This window comes from Serinus canaria, chromosome 3, assembly GCF_022539315.1.
Source record: "Serinus canaria isolate serCan28SL12 chromosome 3, serCan2020, whole genome shotgun sequence".
Taxonomy (NCBI): Eukaryota; Metazoa; Chordata; class Aves; order Passeriformes; family Fringillidae; genus Serinus; species Serinus canaria.
Genome location: NC_066316.1, coordinates 77,903,316 through 77,921,827, shown reverse-complemented (window position 1 = coordinate 77,921,827; position 18,512 = coordinate 77,903,316). Strand labels below are relative to the sequence as shown.

Below are 18,512 nucleotides of genomic sequence, written 5' to 3'. Positions count from 1 at the left end.
TCCTCACAGTACCCCAATTTCCCTAGTTTCTCCAACAGCTATCAAGCTGCCAGCCATTTTCCTACTGAAGAGTGTGACTCTTGTTCTAACAAGTCTTTCATGTGTGATTCATCACACCAGATACTGGCACTGAGATTAAGTAAAGGAGTCAGTTTGAAGTCCAAGACAGAACAAGCAGCAGGTTAAAAAAATGAAAAATTTTAAAGAATGCAACCTCATCTCCAAAACAGGCACAAATTAAGCATACCACAGCTGTGATACATCAGCACCCATAGTGCCATGCTTTTCATCCGCCACAAGACTGCTTACTATGTATCAATTTGGAGCAGTACAGGAGTGGCTGGGTGCTAGCATGACATCACTTCTTATTTATAAATATTAATATCCCAAAAGAAAAGATAAGAACACAGGAAATACTTGAGATGTATGAGGATGCCAGATTTTGCATAGTGGTCCACCTAGAAGCAGTAATTTTCCTAGCTTGGGCAGCTTAATAAAAGGAGGTCAAAAAGTAAGGAGCAGGAAGGAGAGGGTCTGAGGACTTCAAGGCAGACAACAAAAATTACAGCCCTTGATGGTTTAATCTTCAGTGGCAGAAGACCTGAGAGGGGAATCTAGCAGAGATTTCTCTTTTCTGGGATTTTGAAAATAGAGATAATCCAAATATTTAGGCAAGATAGGTTTCAGGGAAGTGAGCAGAAAATACTTGATACTGTGGCAATGTGTCCAATTCTGAACCTTCAATCTCACTCCTAAGTGAAAGCTCACCAAGCAGCAGGGCTCATCACAAGGTTTCTCTGATATGGTAAGTAAGCATGAGCCAATTACCAAGTTCATTTACCAGCTTCAACTCAAACTCCTCTGTTAATCTGAGATGGAACATAGATCTATCACAGAGCAGACTTCCCTTTAACCAGAAGCTGACACTAAGTCAGAGAGGGGAGCAGTTTATAATCAAATGATTACTTTGAAACCGCTTTCTTGTCCCCAGAGCAGGTAACTTTGGTAGCAATACTTCCACCCCATAACACACAAATCTAGACTTGCCATGTAGGAAATTCGCAGTGATTCAGAGACGCAGCACTGCCCAGACAGCAGCAGCCAGAACCAACACAGCATTGTGTCAACAGCTGAATGCATCCAACAAGGCTCTCAACCCTTAACAGGCATTACACACTTTCAGCTCTTGCAATGGCTACACTGTTCCAGCTTGCAGTGCATGCACCTGCTCTATCTCAAGAACAGATTTCCTTTAATGTGTCACTGAAATCTGAAGGAAGGCAAGTGCAGCTGCTGTTTGAGTCAGCTGCAGCAAGTTACATCACCAGTTTTGTATCCATTCTGTACCAAACATGCTTCCTCAACACGAAACACTACAGCCAATATAAGGAAGATTTCTCTGCCTCTGAAGAATGACCTGAGATTTTAATCCAACTCCTTCTCCTGGTCTAAAACTGACCCACCCACTATTGCTAGTAAATAAAGTTTTCATTTAAACACTCAGATTTAAGTTTATTCATACACAGCAAAAGTTCCACCTGCATATTAAAAACAAACAGATTAGAAGTAAATGTTTTATTCTTCCAACTAAATTCCAGTACTACAAGGGCAGTAAAACAATGATACACTGAAAAATTGCAGCAATAAACATTTGTTAAAGACTGATAGAATAAATAAAAACTACAAAAATGAGAAATCATATAAACCCATTCTTAACCCCCAAAAAAGTCATGGAATACAGAAATGCCCTCCTTCACTATTTCACAGGCAGTACTGTGGGCTATTTGCTTAAAATTGTCCTGGGATTACATTCTAACTTAACTGTGATTACAGCTCTGTTGTAGTGCACAGTTATGAAAACCACACTAACTTCAGTCAGAAGTGTCATTCTACATTTTTATTTACACAACCAGTGAAGGGCAACTTCTAGAACACCAGCTTTAATCCTTTACTTTTTCAAACTTATTAACATAAGAAGCCAAATTGTAATGATACAGCAAATGAGGCCACTGGTATTATTACAGGTAGCAAAGGTCCACATCCAGGTGGTACTGACATCAGGGAGCACTCCAAAACCAGTTGCTGCATAAGAGTGGTTGCCACTGACAAAAGCTTGAAATAACCTGTGTTCACAGGGGGGAAAAAATATGGCATTGTTGCAAGTCTTTACTGGGACAGCTTGCAACAATAAAACAGGGTGTATAGGGCAGCCCACATATGCAGAAAGTGTGATTCATGAAACATCTGGAAAGAGAAAAAAAAAAAAAAGCGTTAATGACAGCAGAAACAAGTATCAGCTCTGTGCAAACCTTCTATGGTAGTACCAAAACTGGTTTCAAAACTAAACTCCAGCATGCTATGGGAAACCAGGTCTAGATGTTTTAAACACAAGCTGCATTTTCTCTCACACCTCCCTTTCAATCTCAATATTCCGTATTTTCAATTTCAAGTATTTTACCCTGGGGCCTAGCAGCTTAACAGCAAACAATGGCCATTTAAATTATTGAACACTTGGTAATTCAATGCTGCTACAGGGACCAGAAGAAAGAGATACTCACAACTGGCAGGCTGTTCTCCATATCGTCGCATGATCTGATCATGCGTGAACTTCACAAATGCGTCATATTGTTCTGCAAGGATGAAAGATTGCAAGTATGAGTATTAAGTTTAAATCTAACAGAAAAATACTCAGGGCTAATTTTTATACACAGAAATCATACAAGTTAAACACCAAACTAGCAGTAGTTTTACATAACTTAAGACAGTTCATAGCTGCCATTTCTTTCTTTATCCTCCAGAACAATTCAGGTAATGTCCCCTTAAATTAAAAGACTCTCCCCTACAAACTTCTGTAAATGAGAAAGATGGCAGTAAACTCAAAGAGAATTATGCTGCATGTAACAAAGACCTCAATATACCTCACACCTGCTAAGTATCACACACTGTACTTTGAAGAAGTGTGTCCATTTTACAGATCCATAATGGGGGCAGAGTATAAAACATGGCATAAAGGTCAGTGCTAGGGTTGGAAACATAATTTGTCTGCTCCTACCACTACCAGATGTAAGAAAATTAATTTAATGAAATGAAAACACAAAAGTACAGAAAAGGGATTTGATACAGTTAGAAATTGTATTTGCTGACTGCCAGAAAATCAAAAGCAAACAAGAAACCAAAAGGATGAAATGCTAAGTGACTAACTTTTGAGTCATTCTAATCACAGAAGCAGCTACTATGGGAGACATATAGTTGATTGTGGATTGCATGAAAACAGTTACTGTGTCATCTGAAATGAAATTTTGATATCAAACATACTTGGCTTTGAACTAAGCACTGTTGGAAGTAAGCACTAAGCACTGTTGTTTCTTATTTCACAGTAAGGTTATTCCTCCTATACACACATACATACAAAAACATTTGCAATTTTTTATTCAGTTTTAATACTGCACTCATCAGCAGGATATCACCTTTCAGAATTAGGAAATTGAACAAGGAGAGTAATATCTACCAGATGCCGCTCCTCTCCATTCCCCTTCCTCCCTTGTGGAAAAATACATGTGCAGCAAAGTGGGGTGTTCTGAGAAAAGGGCAAGGTCAAAGAAGGCAATCTTCAACCAAAAATGCAGCTAGATTTGTAGTGGTTCCTAGTCCCACAGGTTTGCCCCAATAAAGTCCCCATCCTCTTGCAGGGATGAGCTTCACCTTTGAAGTAAACAGGGTATCAGTAATCAGCAAGCAGTGCAGCAGCAGCCCAAAGTACGGAGCGGACCCAAAGATCTAAGGACATTCATCCCTGACCAAGGGGGCCTGCAGTCACTGCGCCAGCTCCCCTCTGCCCACAAGCAGGACCTGTTTCACTGCAGTTCTGACCAACGGCTTTTCAGCAGCTATGTGAGGACTTCAGCCAAACAACAAAATAACACAAAGACCGGACTGAAGGATCCAGTGCACTGAAACCATTTGAAAAAGTAACACCAAATAGAATTTTTCCTAAAAGTATGTATTAAAGACCAAAATCAAACTTGCAAATGTTCTAGTATTAAGGCAGAAGTCGGCATACACAGCTGCTTAGTAACATTACCTTAGTTAGAACTAAGGCTTTGCAAATTTTTTTAAAATCCAGTTACTAAAAAAGCCCCGTTCTTGTGACATTCAGATTCAGAAGTTAAGCAACACAAAGTTAGGAGCAGCCTACAGTTAACTACTTGAGAATTTAAGTGAACACTGCACAAATACTTACATCACGGTATCACATACATCTTAACTATTTTAAGTCAGGCAGCTAAATGACATGAACACAAATACAATTACAATACTATAAAAGGCTGTTTTTCTGGGATTCTTTAAAACTTTTCTTTAAAACCTTTACAGCCAAGCTAGTGTTTTGCTAAGGCTCTTGCAAAACCAAGTTTGCGCTAACACAGCAGTTTCAGGTAACAGAGGCAGGAAGAGAAATCAGGGCATTACAGTGATCTGAGTTTTCCATTTACCAAACATTTATTCTGCATGAAAAGCAACTGTGCTTGCAAAGAACATGGAAGAAAGAAAGAATAGGCAGTATCAGGCTAACCACTTACATGACAACTCTGATTCAGAAAATACCCAAGATGCAAACATTCAGTTATGTCACTTGAAAGAAGCTATTCAACTGAGATTTATTAGAGAATTTCCAGTTACATTTCCTATGACTTCACTTTTGTAACAAGGAGTATCACCTTACTGCACTAAGGATAGAAAACGATAGAACCATTCTGTCAGCAGACAACCATAACTGGCCTTCCACGTAGGGAAGGTCTAAATTCTTTTGCCAGTCTTTAAATTCTTGTATAATGTTGAAAATGTATTACTGGCTTAATAAATGTGATGCAGTAACATGATCCTCTAACTGCTCTTTTGGTGAGCACCATGGTAAGAACAAGTAAACCTAAATCATCTCACTGAACCACAACTCCCAGACAGAATTCAATCCCCTCCCTTTTCCAAAAACAAACCAATCAATGCTCCTTTTGAAACTGAGAGACAGAGCACATGTAAGGAACTTGACAGAGGGGCTTCCTGTTTGTAAAGAACTACAAGCTTGTACTCCAAAAAGTGCCTGGAAGAAATGTAAATCTATCTGGTCTTCAAATGGTTATGAACCCTGCTAAATTAAATGAATTTAAGAAAATACAAGAAATTACCCAATTCCTAACATACATAAATTAGGAGAAAAAGTTGTACAGAGTCCTTATTCATCACGCTGAAGCAGGTTAAAAAGAATAACACTGAAATAGCACACCAGGCTCAAAGCAGCAGAGGTATTCATGGTTTTATTGTCTGTAATAGATGTAGATTTAAGAGGGACATAGAACTATAGCAATTTCTTATACAGAAATGGCAGATCAGCAGGTACAGAACATGAACAGGATCTTGGGTGCAGAGACAATACTATCACAAGCAACCTACAAGCCTGGTGACTTTCTGCATGTGCATGCCTGTAAAAGGTTTTATTCCCACCTGAAGAGACCTTCCAACTTTAATTCTGATGCATTTTCAGGTGGAAAACACAACAGCTGGAGGTATTCAAAAGCACATCTGCAGTGTGCTCAGGTTTTAATTATCATCACACTAAATATTAAACTCCACATCATACTGTGAAAGCACCTACCTGAATGCACAGAAATTTAGGTGCTCAAATGCTAGCAAGAGGCTTAGAAGTAACAGCCCTCAAACACTGAAGAAAGGTCATATTTACAATGCTGACATTAGCATGATCTTGATGGAAAGATAAGCTGGCATCAGGTGCCAAGAATTTCAACTGAATGGTAAAATACAAGAATTCAACATGGAGCATCAAAAAACAGCTGAACTGACTCTCAAGCAGATACCAAACACTGCTGGCAGAAGTGCAATGCTAAGTACTGGGAAGAGAAAGGGAAATCTTAGGTACTGTCATCTTGCCAAATTCCAGAAAAAGGAAGTCAGTTCCCAAGCAGGAAAAAAACAAAACAAAAAAACAGTCCTTCAAAAAGAGCTCTACAGGCAGTCTTTCTGAAGAAGAAGAAAAAAAAAGGGAACCTGTCAATTTAAGACACAATAGCAAGAGAAAGTTCTCACTGAAATAAAACCACTGTCTTCACTGAATAGTAATAACTAAGAGTCATACTTTCTATCCAAAGCAGCACAGAAGGAAAAAAATCTATCAAAGGGAGTAAAAATCATTTTTTCTGGCATGTATGCAACCCCATTCCTTCATCAGATCAGGTCAGAAAAAAACACACACTGTAACAAAAATAAGAGTTTTAAGCTTTCAAAATGACTCTGACTTATATTATTCTGAAATGCAGGATACCTGCAAGCTTTGTGGTCAAAATTTCTTCATACTCTTCACGGATTTTCTCTTCACGTTCTTTCAGCAAACGTTCACAGATCATTCCAACTTGTCTGAGAGTAAACAGGGGCTGTTCTTTTTTCAATGGTGATGATGCTGCAGATGAAGTACCTAAGAGTAAATATTTGGGCATACCAATTTACAATTACAAGCAGATCAGAACCAGTGTTTTATAATCAGGTTTTTTCACACCTTTTACATTAAAGGAACTTTACAATACATTTGCAGAAGATTTGCTCTACTATTTGATCCTCCTAATTACTACTGAAGCAGAACTGGATGCTCAAAAAGGAAGATATCTGCAATGGACAACACGCACCACAATCAAAACCCCAGGAATGTCACACAAACAGTGTGAACACCATTTACATGGCAGTTGCCACACACAAATTTAGGCTTCTATTTTCTATAAAAATTACAGTACAGTACATTGGTGCCGAGACAGCTGCTTTGCAAAAGCCTATTACAGTGTCAGTTACAGAGTAGGCAGGATGGTCTCCTGAAAACAATGCCAGGTTTTTGTCTGACCAATTTTTAAAATGCAAAGCTACCATCTTCCAGACCAATACTGCTACTGACAAAAAAAGCAGTAGTAACTAGTGGGAATGTGTCATAACACAACAGGTAATGGGGAGAACTATTTACTCAAATGGAATCTGACAAAATAACAGAATATAGCAGAATTACACACAATTTATGGCCAAAAAACAACAGTAACTAGTGAGAAGGTGCCATAAACCACCAAGTAAGTAGAAAAAGTTGTTTACACCAGCATAGTCTAAGAAAACATAGGAAAATTACACAGAATTATCCAAGTACCTGGCAAAGCTGGTCCAGTGAGGAGAAATGCATGTGGCTGTGCATCAGTAGAACAACAAGGATCTGTCTGCTGGAAGCTATTTTCTAAATGTCTTCTCTTCTGCATGCGTTTGTACTCCTGTTTTATGTTGTACAGAATTTGTTCTAAAAAGAGAAAAAAACCAAAAACCCTAAAATAATTCTCTTTACATTTCACCATTTCACTTGATTTCCTCTCAAACATCAAATGCTGTAGATAAATAGCAGATTATAAAGGACAGACAGACTCTTAAAACATGACCTGCAAAAGCACTGTCTTACCTAATTAAAAGAAAGGTAACCCAGGCTGTTTTCACCAGGAGAACACTAGCAAAAATGTTCTTATTTAAGGTCAAGTATTGGTACCAGAGTTCTGCTAACAAAAAAATCCAGCATCCTAAAATTTAGGAATGATACAATGTGCATGGATAAAAGTCTGGCTATAAAACTTATACTGGTATTAATTATCTTCACTTCTTATATTTAATCTTTAAATTAATCTTTCACTCCCACACAACATTTTATCAGTCATAGAGGTAAGAGTAACGAGACACTCAAGAATAAAACAGCCACAAGAATTGCCATTCCTCTCTGCACACTGTCCTCCAGGCAGCACAGTGAAGAGGAAAACACAATTTAGACAATATGCATTAAGCACCTACTGCTTAAATTATCAAAGAGTTGGAAACTGACAGGAAAAATACAGAAGCCTTCCACAACATTTTTGATAGTCTCAAATTTATCCAAATAAAACACAGTGAATGGATCAACAGTCTCTTTTAAAGGAGTATGGCAATATGTAGTGCAGCTTTTCATTGCAATGAATGAAGTACAGCAAGTTATTTTAATAATTCATCTCCACTGTAGAATCATAAGGGAAAAACTAATCCTTGCAACAGGAACTACCAATCCTGTGTGCCTTGTCTCTGAAATTCCATATACCAAACGGCTCTCAGGTGCATCAGTGGCCTAACTGCATATCTTCTGGCAATGGAAAATATTCAAGAACAAAAAAAAAGAATTTTCTATTTTTTACCATACTATTTTTTCTTCCCATAAAGAAATTTCCACAGATTATCATCCTTTATGAGAACTCTAACTTTTAAATGCTCAAATGTTTCAAGAAAAAATTACGTGCACAATTGGCTTCCAATGACACTTCTAGACTTTTTAGCAAGGAAAACTTTCCAAAACTCAGGTACACATAAATTCACATGATCATGTCAGAGTTACAAAGGACTCCACTCAGACCCTTCCTATTTCTGTCACATTTTGCCAATACAATACCATGAAAACTTAAACCAAATTTCGTGTTTGTAATCCATATGCTACTGAGGTTCCATATCTGAACACTTCTAATAAGGAACCATGTGATGCAGGTACCTTCAGCTACCACCTTTTCAGTCAGCAGCTGAAGCCTCTGCTAAACCAAGTGGAAGGAAACACTTAAAATTCTCAGTTCAGATGTTTAAATACTGTCATGGTTCAATTCCATGAGTCAGTCTAGAGATTTCCAATTTATAAAAAGAGAGAAACCTGTTTTGAGTCAACAGGAGTGCCAGCAAAGGAGCATCTTGGATTTTGTGCATTGATTTAAGGACTTGATATCTTTTCAGTCCCAAGCCTGAAACTGAAAAATTTTCCTCTAATGGGAGGTCAGTAATATGTTTCAAAGAAGCAGCAAATGCAGAAGACAGTAATAAAACACTAATAAAAAAGCATAGTGGGTAAATTAAGAGAACAAACCACAAGAAAGTGGTGTGGGGGGATAGAGGATTCACTGCTTTCTGTAGGACAAGATACAAACACTCCTGTACAGTACTAAGGAACATAAATCTTGTTAAACCAAAATGCAGCCAAGGCTTCCAAAATTAAACAGAATCCCATGTAGAGCTGATCATGTGCATACACACATCACTCAGAGAGTGGCCTAACAATATTTATACTCAATGGCACTATGGTGGCAGAACAATAATTCTTCTCAAAATCAAGCGCTGTTCTGGCTCCAGTGATACTGCATAATTCTGAATGGGAACCAAATTAGCTCCTATGATTATCTGTCCTAAAGCATGTTTACACTATGAGAAACCTGACTGCACATATTCACACTGCATTTGTATTAACTGAAGAACATAACAGACCATGACCATCCTTCACTATGACTACTTTGTCCTGGCCATACTTTCTGAACTGCAAAAAAATCAGCCAAATTTCAGGTGTAACAACTTTAATAAAAATATTTTCTACAGTTCTCCTTTTGTCTTTTTGCAAAAACATTCTCAAACCACACTAAATACCAAAATCATTAAGGACAAAAAAAGTAAACAGACTCTGCTCAACTGAAGAAACTGCAAGAGTTAAATCAGTAATCATATGCCCTGTCTCCTTCAGTCCAAACAAAACCTAGAAATTAAACAAGGAATACTTTAGAGAAAATGTTAAAATACCAGCCAGGACAGAAGAAGCAAAAGCAAGGAGGGGCACGTGGGGGAAACAGGGAGAGGAGGCAGAGAAATCAGGTGTGGACTTTGGGAACACAGTAAGAACTTGGATAGAAAATCAAGATTTGTACACCAAAGATACACGACTCTATTCTAAATTATACTGAATTGTGGACAAGAAGTCTCAATGACATTACAGGAATTTCATCTACTTCCAATTTTGCCAAAGAACACTTTTTAAATTGCCACCTTCAAATCCTACTGTGAAAATCAAAAATCTCAAGAAACACTATTGACAGATCTGGGAGATCTCCATCCTGACAAAATCGCTTTAACAGTTGGCATTACTATGACTTCAGCTGAAGGTATAGAACTAAGCAAAGTTCAAGAGAAAGGACTATTTAAACATGACACTGACTACACTACAAACTGCAAGGAGGAGAAAAAAAGCCTGAAATGTTAAGCACTGGCTGAACACCTGCTAAGCATGCCTATAACCAGGTCTGGTAAATGGTATTCCTCCATTCAGACTAACTTAGAAGATTTAAGGCACAACTGCTCAGCACAGAGACCTGGACTGCAAGGCATCCTCAGTACCTTGCTGATAGCAGTCAAGGAGGCTGATTCATCTAATATTTCCCAATTTCCATCATCTATAAAAAGGGAGACTAACACAGCAGCAACCTCTCGCTGACCTCTCACACTAACAATGAGACCAGGAATGTTTCAAATAAAGCAGGCACATTTTTATATCAGAAAAGACTAAGCAGGCATTCTTATTAACCTACAGTAGCATAAAATTTCAGACTTAAAACTACTTCACTGTGAAGTGAAATGCAAGCCTGCAAATATTTATGACTCATTTCAAATGAAAATCTGAATGCCAAATTAAAATAATCTAATACAGTAAAAAAAACTGCTTAAATACACCCAGTTACTTCTCCCATTTACTGGTCTGTTTTGTAATTCCACACAAATATATTAACAACATTTTTATAGCACCTCAGCACTTGCAGGAAGCCACGAAATATTAAAGTAGTGCAAACCAGACAACTTCTGAACACCACCTATACAGCAGACATGTAACTGTAAATAATTTTAAAACTCTGACCCAGTTAAACAAAGCTTAGGATCAGTAGAGCCAACCTACTTTTGCTTCCAGAAAACCTTCCTGCTTTTTCAAGTTCAGTTTTCCAACTTCTCTGCCGTCCAATTAGTTCTGACTGATCTCTCCGCGGTGCACAACTAACTTAAAATGTGCACTGAACTGGTGTCAAACACAGCACAGTTTTTTTATGTGTCTCAGTCTGGAAGCCCAAATTGTCCTTTAAAACAATGAGATGCATTTTAATTAACAAATTATTTTATATATAAAAACTTAGAATTTGAAAGTACACTCATTAAAGAAAATCTACTATCACCACCTCTAAGACTATAAAATCTGAGAACTTGCATCACATATATCAAAACTTATTAGATATTTTAAATAAAAGCTTTCATTAACCTTGAACATACACCAAGTCCAAATCAGATATTGTACATCAGACAATGATTTGATCTGAGATTACAAAAGGAATTATTTAAAATCATGAGACACACATCACTGTGGCCTATCCTCAGTTCCTCCATAATCTCAGTCTTCCCCCTGCGCTCAGTGGTTTTTACTGGTTAGATGCCTCTGAAGGCACAAAGCTATTTAACAGGAAACACCAGGCAGAAGTGCTGAAACTGAAAATCCGACTTGTGAATATGGTGTAGCAGCAAGAAAAAGCCACACTGCTAACGTACTGAAATGAATTAGTACTTCATAAATAACATTTCAAACTCAACATGACTACGAATCTCTACCAGTTACACAAGAATCTGTTTTATGCCCCCCTTCTCCTTCAGGTTCAAGGCTAAGATCAAGAATGGAAAATGAAAACTATCGTCTCACCATAACCACCAAAGGCACCAGGGATTCAGTCAAATATCCCTGAATACAATGAAATACATGGATACTCTCTTTTTTATCCAGAGCTGTGTACGGAGAGCATAAAGCTGAGTACACAGGTTCTTTAAATTCTGCATTAAGACCTTTCAGAACTCGAGATGCCATTTGGAGAACAATGATTTCCAAATGAAGAGAGGATGAAATATGAACAGGATAAATTAGACTTCAAGTTTGACATCTGAAATATGATTGTCACACTAATGGATTGCAAAGCCAAATATTCATTTACAAGGAGTGATGTAGTCTTCCTCCTTTCTTTAAATCATGATAAGAAGTCAAGTTAATATTTTTCAAAATTCTGGCACCTAATTACTTCACCCTGACCTGTAATTACCTAAAATTTATGTACAAAGGAAACAGCAGTTCAACTTAGAAAGTTTAAAAGGCAAACAATTATTTTCTTCATTTCAATAACTGCTTATCAACTATGAAGGTGCTGATTGTTTCACCTAAAGAACTTTCTTCTTTGGGTTTGATTTTTAAACTATCAATCTCTCATCACAGGTCCTGATTTCTCTCATTTAGCTAAAGGAAAATTCAGCAAAACACACAGGAAGGTGACTCAATGCGCTGAAATCAGTAGCAGTCTTCCAGGCCTGAAATGGAACCTATAGCTCAGGTTTCAGCTGGCAATGTCACCATTCAACATATGCATTCAAACTTGAACCATGCCTGAGATTTCTTTTAAGTAATCAATCAAATGCTATCCTGATGTCAGTGGCATGCATCTTTAGGGATTTCAGCTTCTGTTAAAGCAAAACACTCCACTATCCTAGTTCAAATTAACATATAACATTTCCATTAGGCCTTCAACCTTATTCAACACCTAGTTGATGTCACCACATTCCTACTTTTGGTCTCCCCACCAGACTACTGACATACAATGTTAATTTGAAGATGCCAGATTCCCCTAAAGACAGCACTGCAGCAGAGCAATGGATAAAGGGTATTCCTCAGGGTTTTTTTTCTTCTTAACGAGGGAACTCTGGCAGAGACAGAAATTAAAACAACCCAAATATTCCTCTTACTCTCTTGCTTTGGTCTGCGATGTCAACCACTCCACTAATGCTTCTCAATTAGGCATGTTAATAGGTTAGTAACAGAATGCATACTTTTGGAAACCATGCTCTCCCTCATAGGAGCACGCTGTAAGCCAGAGAGAAAACACTGGTAAGGGGTACATGCGGGTACAGCTACAGAAAGGACAGAAGCAGCTTGCTACAGACTGGAGCACAGAGCAGGCAACCTCAGGAGATCCAGTTACTCCAGGTTTCACACTGCAAAAGTTCTGGGTCTCCCACAAGCTCGACATTCACATATGCATTAGCTCATTCTGCAAATGTATTATTTCAGGAAGTCCCCATTCTCCTGTTCAAGGGATTGAGGAATAAAAAATAAATCAAGCAATGCAAAATGTATTAGACACAGCAATTAGACCTTTCCCTTCACATAAAAAATTGTCACACTGCATTTATCAGACTTGCCATTGAAACAAAAAAAAAAAAAAAGGCTTCAACATTTCATGACGTCTACAACCAAGGGTATTTAACATTTATAGTCACCACAAGCATCTATGCAGAAATTTCTCATATAAATTAAATTATGAAGTCCAGATGCAGCAATTACGTGACTTTTGTTAAGGGGTGGGAATGTTTTGGTTTTTAAAATCCTAATGATTTCTGCAATACTGGAGTGCAATGAGAAACCTGGCATTTCACCAAGACAATTTAGCAATAAATACACATGTAGATAACTTAAAAAAACAGAAATTAAGCAGAAAGAGATGCAGCACTACTAATATGCCACATTCCAAAGCCACTGGATATGTTCATTTAAAAGCCAAACCTATGCTTGGCCATTGCCTGACCAAGTTTCAGACAGAAGTAGTTCAGTTTGCTCAAGAGGGCAACTCAAAGGTCGTAGGAGGACTGCTCACAGGGAAGACTAACAGTTCCTCCTATTCAAAAAGGTCAAAGACATTTTCTAGCATTAACTTTGAAAAACTGTGTTAATTACATCAATCTCTTTCCAGACTTTTCTGTGAAAGAAAAAGGACATTCTAAAGGCAAATTTATCTACCTTCCATTTGTAAAGAGTCCCTCACAAGAGGCCTGTTCTCAACAGCTCCACCCACTCCGGTTTTTAATTTGCAACATTAGTTAGTTGCTGGGGAAGTGTTGAAGCAGATGAATTTTTCTGATGGAGGAAAAACTGTATGTGCTGAAGTCGGTGGACTTCTGGATTATTTCATCCTTTTCGGCTGCACATAGGTCTTTCAAGTTAACCTCCGATTCTGGATGAAGTGTGGAAAAAAACCTTGCGATCTCAGTCTGTATTCATTTTTATGTACCAGGAATTTAAATTTTCCTATGTACCAGGAGATTTAAATTCCCAAGATCAACATTATTTCTCCCTTCTGTCCCTCCAATTTCTTTCAACAGTATTTCTTACTGTAGCTTCAATCTCAAAAATGTCCAGACATTCAGGCCTTCAACAACTAACCTGCCTATGAGTGTAAAAAATTTAAGCGTAGTTTTTTCTTTTTTTCTCCCCACTCTCAAACAATCTTTCATCTGAGTAAAACTGTAAACAATGGTTCCAAAACATCCAACAGAGAACAGAAAAATAATACTGCCAATATTTTCTCCTTTCACTTTTGAATTCATTTAACGGCTTTGAAACAGAATAGCATCCTCTTGACTTCAGAGGAAACCCAACAAGTGTATGCATAACACACAGGCAGCATCCAGCCACAGGTGCAGTTTTTCTGATTACACAAAACAGTCTCACTTATAGCTAGAGCTTACATGAAACTAAAACTCATCTGTAGTATTCAAGCAGTAGAAAAATTTTTAAGAGCAGCCACTCTTTCAAAACTCAACCAGTTTTTTGCCAGGCAGGTATGTTCTGCACTGCTTATAGTGAACAGTTTTAAAAACATCATTCAACAGGCAAATAATGCTATTCAAAAATTAGCAAACATCCTCATAAGTATGGCTCAAGCCAGTAAGCACAATTCCACAAAATGTACAGACTGTAAAGCCACAATTACAGTTCGACTGCCAAATTCACCGAGAAACTGGAAGTGACCTAACAGCTGTTCAAATAACCACAAAATATTAAAACACTCTTGTGAGAGATAAATTTCATCTTGACTAAGCCTATCCTCTCTCAGACAGACATTGGTTATTTGTCTATGACCACTCTATACAGACAGCTGTTTTCTCATCTGACTACCACACTGTATTCTCAGTTCCCCACACACCCCTCAATCAATCTGTAACATTCTACTTCCAGATAATTCATTTTTGAAATGAGGACCGATGTGGTAAGAAGTCCTAATGCTGATAAGGTCTCCACAGTGTGAAGTTAAACACTACCAGGTCAGAGTATCAGACAGAAGAAAAATGTTTAAACATAAACTTGAAGACTAAGCATCAGGTCCTTTTTATCCGGAGCTCTGTCTTCATACGAACATTAATTTTCATTGCACAAAATTCAGACAGACACTTTTTAAGTGCTGGAAATCTAAGGATTACAGTAACGGGCTGAGAAAAGCCCAAGTCAAGTCAAGTCAAGTCAAATTTATTAACAACAGCCGCAATTCATGCGGCTGTTGTTAATAAATTTCCCAACACAAAAATTAACACAAAATGGTGTCTTGGTAACACTTTTTAAATCAGACTGGAATTCTTTTCACCTATACAGCAAGATTTATCTGACCCTAATGCAGACATCTGCATCAGAAATGGTCATGTGAACTCATTTTAGAATTAATGGAAAGCAATATACATTTCTGCAGCACACTAGGCCTCAATCTAAGTCAGAGCTCTAGAATAAACCATCTGATTCTTCCAAGTGACTACCAGGAAAAATGCAAACTATTTTTTCACAGGTACATTTACAAAATTGGATGAATCACAGACAACCTTTCAACAGGCCTCTTTAACATTATGAGCTCTATTTTGCTTAGTGAGGGTCAAAATGAAATATATACAGTGTGATAATACCACCAAATTCAACTGAAATTTAAAGGTAAGCAAACTGATTAACAGATGCATTTATACCAGCACGGTATAAAGACTTTTTTTTTTCTGTAACGGAAACCACAGAGGGAGCTTTTAGGCCAAACCCATGTAAACGTGCACAACTTATAAATGCTTCACGTTTTTCTTAGGAGTATTCAAGTGCTGTACGAGACATTCTGATTTACTACTGTCATTCACTCTTCATTATATTAAACACACTTTTTATACATAAAATACACCTTTGTCTGTACACCAATCACCTTTTCACGTGGATCACCACCTACACCTCTGATTTTCTCAGGAGACAAAGAGGCCTGTATTTGCTCAATTTCAGTAATATTCCAGTTTTTAAGCCCTTCAAAATGGATAGAGGCTTAGGTATTACCTCAAATACTGCTCTAGGTAGGTTCTTCTGAAAATTTTATTGATTTGCCTCCTTTCAGCAATACATATTTACTGGCCAGACTATATTAAATATTCATAACCTAAGCTCGTCAGACCCCAAAGAAATCAAAAGAAATCACTGCAAAGAAGCAATACTTATCCTCTAAAATAATTAAATTAGGTCTGATTTTAAATAGCTATTTCAAAGTACATGCAATGCCTTGTTGTACCAGGGAGTGCCATCCATCACAACTCTCATCCCAGACCGCTGACTCATTCAAGATCCTTTCCTAGAGGTTCAAAAAATATCATGCACTGATGCCAAGTTTTACTCTATATGCCCTCTATATTTCCTCCATAGCAATTTTTTATTTAAAAAGTAAAAGCTCTAAAAAAAATGTATTGTACAGTACCGTTTTCCGAACTAAGAACTGAAACAAGGCACTGTCCTACGTGTAAATGGCAATTTGAACATTCAAACTTAGTGCTTGGTAACCTGGAGCCAGCTTGTATTATAAAAGGGAGTATCAAACACAACAGCGGAAGGAATTCTGCTGCAACAACTGCAGAGGGCTTTTTTTTTTTCCCCTGCACACAAAGGACACGGGTACATCCATACCTCGGCGCTACAGCCGCTCATGGCCGCGAGCTGCACCGTCCCTGAGTGCATTGCTGCAAGCTGCCCACTGGACTAAGCATGGCACGGGCCAATCAATCCTTTGTGCCCAACCAAGATTCGTTCCTTTCTTCTCTCCCTACTCGCTGCTAAACATAACTCGGTTGATTTTTAAGTGACAACCATTACACAAGCAGACCTCGAGCTTTTAGGGCCGCCGGTTGACTCATCTCTCGCACCTTAAAAATGTAAAAGGGTTTCGTTCTTGCCCCGAGTCTCCCAGACGAGAGCAGGAGACCGCCCGACCCCATTTTATCTGCCCTAAAGGCAATTCTCACCCTTGCACACAACCGCTTTTAACGCTCGGGTCTCCTAGGGAACTTTTAAGGATACCACAGAATGGGTTACCCGGGACGATAGCCCGTATTAAGGAGCTGGGAAGTGGGATTACCCCTTTGTTTTATTCGCTTTTGCCTTTTCCCACTGGCGTTTTGTGGGTGATGGATGACAGGCCGGCCTCCCCGCCCTGCCCCCCTCGCCCTCCCCCGATGTCTGAGCAACGGGAGGAGGTGCCGCCGCCTCGACCCACCGATAATGGCTGCGAGGAAGGGATCGACTGGGGCCCCGCCGACTCCCCACCCCAGTCCCACCTCGGTCGCACCCCTGTCCCCTGCCTCCAGCGTTTCCGGAGCTCGACTCGCCCCTGCGGCTCTCCTTGCCACATCCAAGCACCCGTGGTACAAGGAGGAAAAAAAAAAAAAAACAACCAGCCGGCCTCCTTTCCTAGGATCGAGCTTCCCCCCAACAGCACCCCCATCCCCCACGCCGCTTAGGTCCCTTTCTCCAGTCTCATCTCACCCCACCCCCCGCCTTCACCGACCCCTTTCCTATGGCCACCCGCCTGCATCGGCTCAACCCGGCCCCCCTTCTTCCTCCGCGTCCCTCCTCCTCCTCCCCCTCCTCTCCTGCTGCAAACGGCCATTTCTATTGTGTCTCTCGGTGCCAAGCCGAGTAGGGATCGCCCCGACCGCTGCCAGCCGCACAGCCCGGCAGAAAATGGCTGGAGGGGGACGCCAGACCCACCCAACCCCCCCCTTCTTCCTCCCCCCCGCTTCCCGGCCGCCTTCCCGGCCCCCTCCCCGCCGAACTGCCCTCGGGGGGGGCGCAAGGAGTGCCGCGTCCCTCACCTGTGGTGAGCCGGGACGACACCTCTCCGAAGGGCGAGGGCTCCATGCGCAGGTATTTCTGCGGGGAGGAGGCAGCGGCGGCGAAGGAGGAGGAGGCGGCTGAGGCCGGGGCTGACAATGGCGCACATCGCCTTCGCTTCGGGGACGCCGGGCTCAGCAGCGGGTCGAAATCCAGAGTCCTTTTCAAAGTGGCGCCGCAAGCCATGGCGCGGAGCGGCCAAGGAGGCTCGGAGCGAGGGGCAGCGGTGGAGACAGCAGCAGCCGGCCCTGCCCAGAGGCGTCTTCCCCGCTGTCTGAAGTGGGCTGGGGGGGAGGGAAGGGAAAGGAGGGGGCGGCTGCGTCAGGGCCGCCTCCGCCGCCTCCCCGCCGGCCTCTCTCTAGGGAGCGGCCCCGGCAGCGGCAGCAGCAACCCCGGTTGAGTCCAGCTGGATCTCCGCTCTCCTCGCCCGCTCCGCCCTGCCCGGCCGGGACAAATTCCGCCCGCGGCCGGTGGCGGGACAGGAGCAGTGCCGAGAGACGCGGTGCCGGTCCCAGGTGCGCGGTGCGGGGCGGCCGATGCGGGGCGATGGCGATGGCAGGGCCCGGGCGGCGGCGATGGCGGCGGCGATGGCGCTCCCGGCCGTAACCCCCGCACCAGCAATATGGCGTCAACAACA

The 18,512-nt window shown here is 40.4% G+C and overlaps 1 protein-coding gene across 4 annotated transcripts; it reads right to left on the bottom strand.

The window, feature by feature from the left end:
• Nucleotides 1–1,560: 1,560 nt before the first annotated feature.
• AKIRIN2 (akirin 2) lies at nt 1,561–18,510 on the bottom strand. 4 transcript variants are annotated; one of them, XM_050972109.1, is made up of 5 exons: nt 17,857–18,493; nt 7,190–7,333; nt 6,332–6,466; nt 2,559–2,630; nt 1,561–2,244 (listed from the first exon to the last, which is right to left on the bottom strand). In XM_050972109.1, exons 1-5 carry the CDS (start codon nt 18,059–18,061, stop codon nt 2,234–2,236), a joined length of 567 nt encoding a protein of 188 aa, XP_050828066.1. In that variant the 5' UTR covers nt 18,062–18,493; the 3' UTR covers nt 1,561–2,233. The 4 variants fall into 4 exon arrangements, with proteins under 4 accessions (XP_050828066.1, XP_050828064.1, XP_050828065.1 ...); XM_050972107.1 differs by having other exon boundaries at nt 6,332–6,481; nt 17,857–18,487; XM_050972108.1 differs by lacking the exons at nt 1,561–2,244; nt 2,559–2,630 and adding an exon at nt 2,640–3,702 and having other exon boundaries at nt 17,857–18,510.
• Between the last annotated feature and the right edge of the window lie 2 nt (nt 18,511–18,512).

Coding starts and splice junctions, on each gene's coding strand:
- AKIRIN2 (XM_050972106.1), bottom strand. CDS start 18,061: ATGGCTTGCGGCGCCACTTTGAAAAGGACTCTGGATTTCGACCCGCTG. Junction 7,334..17,856: donor GTCGTCCCGGCTCACCACAG/GTGAGGGACGCG, acceptor TTCTCTTTTTAG/AACAAATTCTGTACAACATA. Junction 6,482..7,189: donor CACTGGACCAGCTTTGCCAG/GTACTTGGATAA, acceptor ATTTACTCTTAG/GTACTTCATCTGCAGCATCA.